General features: G+C 40.3%; 1 protein-coding gene across 1 annotated transcript in view; it reads left to right on the plus strand.

The window, feature by feature from the left end:
• The window catches only part of tgm2l (transglutaminase 2, like), an 8930-nt gene extending 5913 nt beyond the window's left edge, over positions 1-3017 (plus strand). The window contains exons 11-15 of the mRNA XM_015965186.3: positions 105-250; positions 350-479; positions 1312-1472; positions 1673-1809; positions 1935-3017. Coding sequence (XP_015820672.3) covers positions 105-250; positions 350-479; positions 1312-1472; positions 1673-1809; positions 1935-2118 — 758 coding nt within the window. The 3' untranslated portion in view covers positions 2119-3017. The remainder of the gene's footprint in view (positions 1-104; positions 251-349; positions 480-1311; positions 1473-1672; positions 1810-1934) is intronic.
• Positions 3018-6398: the final 3381 nt, after the last annotated feature.

Genomic DNA, 6398 nt, shown 5'->3' on the forward strand with positions numbered 1-6398 from the left:
CACATTGTCTAGCTACCCATACATAATGTCAGATTAATGTACGCACATCGGATCTTCAGATGTCTCATTATGTGGGTGTTAATCTTATTTTGATTCCTCCACAGGCTCTGAAAAAGAGAGAGTTGTGTATGAGAGAGCGGGTCGTAGGGTGACCCAGCCGACTGAACTTAGCGACGACCCGGTTCGCCTGAAACTCATCATCAAACATGCCAAGTGTGTGTTTGGAACTGACTTTGATGTGATTATTGAGGTAAAACAAGAACTGGAATGTGAAAAAGGGACAGAAAACATTTATTTACATATGTAGCTGGTCTGCATTTGTTCAGTTATTCCAACCTCTGTTTCGCAGGTGAAGAACGAAGGAGGTGACGAGGCTCAGGTCAAGCTGACCATGAGGGCCATGGCTGTAACCTACAACTCTCTCCACCGGGGGGAGTGCCACAAGCAGATAAGCAACGTGACCGTTCCAGCCAACCAAGGTCAGCCGCTCCTAAGTGCACGGCACTAAGTTAAACTCTTCAACTATGAGCACGCTCAATAATCTCATGTAAAATATTTGAATTTTCCCTATAAAATAATGATGAAAGGATCATGAAATTGATCATATTTTAGTGATTATTCTACTCGTAATGTTCAGGAATTGACTAATCTGGTTAATGCTTTTAAAAATTAGTCAGATTAAACAAATAAACATCTACAAAAATAAATATGACATTTGTCCAATTTTCATGATTTTAATTGTAGTCTGTAGTTCCTATGAGCTATGGAGGCAAATAAGACTCAAAAGTGTGTGTGTGTGTGTGTGTGTGTGTGTGTGTGTGTGTGTGTGTGTGTGTGTGCGCGCGCGCGTGCGTGTGTGTGTGTGTGTGTGTATGTGTGTAAGTGTGTGTGTGTGTGTAACTTTGGCTACTGCACATGCAAATCGTACATATCTGGTTACCCACACTCAGATTTTTGAGCCTGATTTCTCTCCATACAAATCCTCCTGCCTGACCTTCGCACTTAACTTCAGTTTCACACGTTTCTCTTCTGCATCCAGTCACCTTCTCCTTCCTTATTTCTGACATTCAACAGAGATTTGTCACATTTATTTGTAGCGACACAAACGTTTTAAATTTCCTCCCAGTTAGCGGAGCTAGCTAGATGAAATGACCCTACAGTTCAGTTCTTCAGTTTTCTAATACACAACAAATATTAGTAAATGTAACTTTTGAACACAAATCAAAATGCAGGACTTGCTTTAAGTTTGTGGGGCGGCGATAGATGCTGCTCAGTGCGGCACACTTGGTCACATGTTCTCTATGTGTTCAGTCCACAAACAGGTGCTGCGTTTGTACTACAAGGACTACGCCAGGTGTGTCTCGGAGCACTATCTGATCAGGGTGAAAGTTCTGGCCGACGTTCAGGGGCAGAACGTACCCTACATGGCTGTGTCTAACATCCACCTGAGCAAGCCTGAGCTCTCCATACGGGTGGGTTCACCCAAACCTCGTCTTGTGTAATATTTGGATTTGGGGTTTTCATATTCTGTGAGCCATAATCGTGAAGTATTCCACTCTGTGTGTAATGAATCAATGTAATACAGAAGTGTTTTTGTTATTTTGATGTTTTTAGATGTACCTCGACACGCCTGTATACTACCATAGATGAACAACTACTTCCTTCTTTTCAGGTGAATCAAAAACCGTACATTTGGGAACAAGTGACCGCCAGCATCTCCTTCACCAATCCTCTGCCGGTCCCTCTGAGGGATGGTGTGTTCACCGCAGAAGGAGCCGGCCTGCTGTCTGACACCCGGCTCCGCGTCGAGTAAGTAATCCAGACTAAAATCACAGCTCAGCTGGTCTGGTGGACCAGACTATATTCTGTCAGATTTTGCTCTGCGGTTCATGTTTGTGAAAACAGGGAAAAGAATCCAACTCTGTGTTTTTCAGCGGAGTTATCACTCCAGGCGAGAAGGTGACTGTGAAGATCACGTTCTCACCCAGAAAGACCGGGGTGAAGAAGCTTCTGGTGGACTTCGACTCCGACAGGCTGAGGGACGTTAAAGGAGTCGCTGTGATGGTGGTCTACAAGAGAAGGAGAAGCAACTCTCCTATGTTCAGCGGAATCGACTAAAGCCAGCTCATCACACACCAAACTCACGTTCAGGTTTCCACCTGTTCAGATGATTCCTCCTTCATTTAATCTCTGATTGAAACAACAGTAGTTAAAAAGGGCCGGCGTAACTAAAGGCCAGGATTTCTCTAGTAACTGATTTCATTTTTTATTTCTACAATCATGCAAAAGTTTTAAACCAGAAGAAAACAACTCAAAGATCACAAGAAAATCTGTCAGCTCTTAAATAAAAACCTTGTTTCACTTAGTTTTTCTGACCTAAGGGGGGGAAATGTTTAAAGGAAATTTTTGCAAATTTTTCATGTTTTTAAATCATTTTCTTGAACCACTGTGTGCTAAAATTACCCTATACAGGTTTAATAAAAGGCCATCCAGAATTTTCCACTTGCAACTTCAGAGTGTCAAGCCGCTCTGTTGGGACTAACCTGGTGCTGCAGTCTGCTTCCAGCATGTTTGAGATCATGAAAACAGCTGATTTGTTTGTATTTTGTGATGACTCACTCCTGTAGACACTGAGGAAGGCCGGGAAATAATTCAGCTGTTAGATTAAGGAGTTAAAAAGACGAACGCACAGCGAGGAGTTTTGGTTTCAGTTCTACAAATGGACACTAGGGGGTGCTAAAAGCAAGCCAAAACAGTTAAATTCCCCTTAAAATGATTTTCGGAAGCACTTTGGTAAAAAGGGATCAGGTTGTGAATTTCAGCTGCTGGGAACCCATGCAGAACAACCTGTGGGTGCATTTAATGAAAAGACCCCAGAAAGTCTCTGGTTCATGAAAACGATGACTTTATTACATCTTTTGATTTAAAAGTTACATTTTACCTGCACTTGTATTTTGATTTGTGCACAAAAGTGATCAATACAAATATGATTTCAATAAACATTATCCCTGAATCACTCCTTGGATCTCACGCGTCATTAATTTAGGCTTTTGGTTTGTCTGGAACATTCCTGTTTAAAGTTTATTTTCTGCTATTTTTGCTTCTCTTTTTAACCCTTTCTGGCTATGCCTCTGTAACTCTCATGAAAAGAGTAATAAAAACTTCACGTTTTTGCATTATTTATTTATATGGAGCCACAAAGATTATAAAATAGTGCACATTAATTATATTAATAATAACAATATGTATATGAAGTTAAACATAATATAATGTAATAATGGTGTAAGGGAATGAAATGACTGTTTTCCCCTCCTCTGCACAGAACTAGTCTGCATGTGATTTGGTCTCAAGGTCTCATGCATTCCATCTAACCTGCATATTTTCAGCTCAACAGAAGAATGAAGAATGAACTATTTTCTTTTAATTAATCAAAGAACTCTATTTTAATAAAGCTAATCCAACCAAGTGTTAGTCAACAAATAAGATGTGACCGATCTGTGAAATCAAAATATTAATTACTTTATTATAATCCTATAGAATATAAAGGTACTATGACTTTAAATGTGCCAACAGGACTCATTTCACGTAGCGTAAATAAGACATGACACATTACTTTCACTGATCCAATCAGAATCTGACAGATCTGATGGAGGCGTGGTTTTGATGGTGTTTGGTAAAACCTGTCAACTTTTCATTCGACCGTCTAGTACAAAACTATGCCCACGTCATCTCTAACGCCAGTTCAAAGCATTCCAGAGATTCAAAGCATTCCAGAGAAAGCTTCGGAGTGGCCAATCCGTAACTTTCCTCTTTAACCGAAAGAACAACGACAAGCTGGATAAAATTCGTTGCTGTTCCAACTGCTGCAACAGTTCCTTTCAGAATAAAAGCTGAACCATCAAGACCCAGGCTCGGGTCTCACCAGACGCCAACAAACTGTCGTGACCCGGAAGTAACTCCTAGACTGGACTGGTCGGCAATCGCTGCTTTTCCTATCGGCTCGGTTCCAGAGAAGGTCAAGCTAGACCTCAATATTCCTGATCTAAAGGGGGCTTCCTGAAGGGTAGGTAGACCGGGAAATGGCGCCAAATGTGTTTATGAATCTCATAATCAAAGATTAACGCGAAGACATCACCTTCAGTTCCCATCAGAACTAATCGCTTCTTCGGATTTGCTGGTTCTGAGCAACATCACACGTCATCCATTCACCATCTCATCCATGGAAGTAATTTTCACTTTAGAAGTGGGGGGACACGGGGGGGGGGGGGGTATCTTTACAGAATGCTCTAATGGGAAACAGGCTTCAACACAAACAGTGGTTTTCCGCTTGGTCCTAGAGCTCAACCAGTGTCAATTGGATATAGCGTAATATTGTTTTTGGATGGTAAAAAGTGCAGGGGTCAAAATTTGACTTTGGAAAAAGTGGGGGGGGGACATGTCCCCCCTGACCCCCCCCCACCCCAACCCCCCCCCCCCAAAATTACGTCCATGGTCTCATCCACTTTAGTTACATCATACATGTAGTGTTTAAAGTCAGTCTAATTTAATTTGTTAGTAATAAAATTCTCAACTTTTAAACTTGACTCTCTTTTTCTGTTGTCTCTGAGTGAATACGAAGCGGTTTTCTAATCCCTGCATTAAAAAGATCCAATCTTCCGGTTTAAATAACTCACAGATCCGTAAGGTGGATTTCATATTTCCTATGGAATCCTATGCCTCATGGCTTATTAAATAACATGTAATTTAAATCATTGCAATGGTTAACTTTCAGTTTATTCCAACATCTACATGTTTTCTTTTATTTTTTTCAGTGCAGTTAAGTGACTGCTTCAAAATAATAATAATAATAATAATAATAATAATAATAATAATAATAATAATAATAATAATAGCAGTTGACTTGCCATGTAAAGGGTTAGCATCATGATTGGTGCCTTCATCTTAAACGTGCTGCATCCAGTCCTATTTGTGTCTACTGCCCTCTTGTGGAGGATCTACAGACGGCAAAGAACTGTGTTATTTGTTCATTAATGTTACATCATTATATAAATACATAATAATTACATACCAAAATAAAAATAATTGCTTTTGTTAATATCACTGAAACAAAATGTTCTGATTCATTAATAGTTCACATGTGGGATTTATTTAGCCTTAACAGTCTTTGCTTTGCTGACCAAACCAACCCAGATCTGATGATCGTAGTTGTTGTTGTGGAATGACCAGAGGCCCCAGAGACCTTTTGCAGCTTAACTCAGCTTGCACACGTGCAGCTTTAAACTCCAGACTTTTTCTCGTCTGTTTCCACCTTCATGTGTGTCTTCGGTTCAGCTATCGTTGCTTTTTCAGCCCATTTCTCCTGAGCTCTGTCCGTCTTCAGTCCTTATTCGAGCTTCTTATCTGGGTCAGACACCATCTGTCACTCTGCTTCACAGCTTTTCTTAGCTGCTCGGAACCGTGTCACTTTTTCCAGAACACTGATGGGAAGGTGTCACAGTTTCACCGAAATCAATCACGGATTTGAACTGATGGTGGTTCTCCTGCCCTGGGAACCTATAAAAACTGCATTTGTGGTTGTTATTGTAATGAGGATCCATCTGAGCTGTGGTGAAACACACGTCTGAAAGAACCTGGACAGGTAACAGTTAACAGCTGATATGTGACGAACAGCCATCAGAGGGCAGCACTGCTCCTACGTCCTAAAGTGTAGTAATATTTTAGCTGCCGAATAGAGATGTTAACAAACTGGTCTCTGCAGTCAGATTTATGTCTGAAAACTGGATAAAGTTTCTATTTTCATGTATTTTTATTGCTATGATTAATATTTTTGTACATGTTTTTTATGTAAAATGTTAATATTTTAAATTGTACTATCCATTTGAGTGATTTCAGCAACACACTCATCACGTTTGTACTTTTTTATTATTTAAAATAAAAGTGTAAAAATACTAGAGCTTTGGATTTTTCAGTTGCCTTTTAATTTAGTTATTTTAACCCTTTTTTTAGCAGAGCAAGAATCAAATGGATCATTTCCATTTCTTTTTGGGGTTTTCGGCTTATTGGTGCTGATGGTTACAACCAGGGTCCGAAATTAACACTCGCCACTCGCCAAATGCGAGCAAATTGCTCCATTTGGCGAGTAAACTTTTGAGCTTTATCTGCCACATAGCAAGTAAATGTTTGCACCAAATTAGTTATGTTTATCAGTCATCTTCCATGGATTTCTGTGATACTCCTCCCGCCTGCATGCAACGTACACAAATGTACGCGAAACGTGAGCGCCGCATCCAACGTCATTTCCGCCTATCCCATTCAATCAGTTTATCAAGCTAGCAGTTAGCTTCGTGTTAAAACTAGCGGTGAAATGTGGCGGTTTTTGACCGGAGTCAGCCAGCCTT

The sequence above is a fragment of the Nothobranchius furzeri genome, chromosome 4 (genome assembly GCF_043380555.1).
Source record: "Nothobranchius furzeri strain GRZ-AD chromosome 4, NfurGRZ-RIMD1, whole genome shotgun sequence".
NCBI lineage: Eukaryota > Metazoa > Chordata > Actinopteri > Cyprinodontiformes > Nothobranchiidae > Nothobranchius > Nothobranchius furzeri.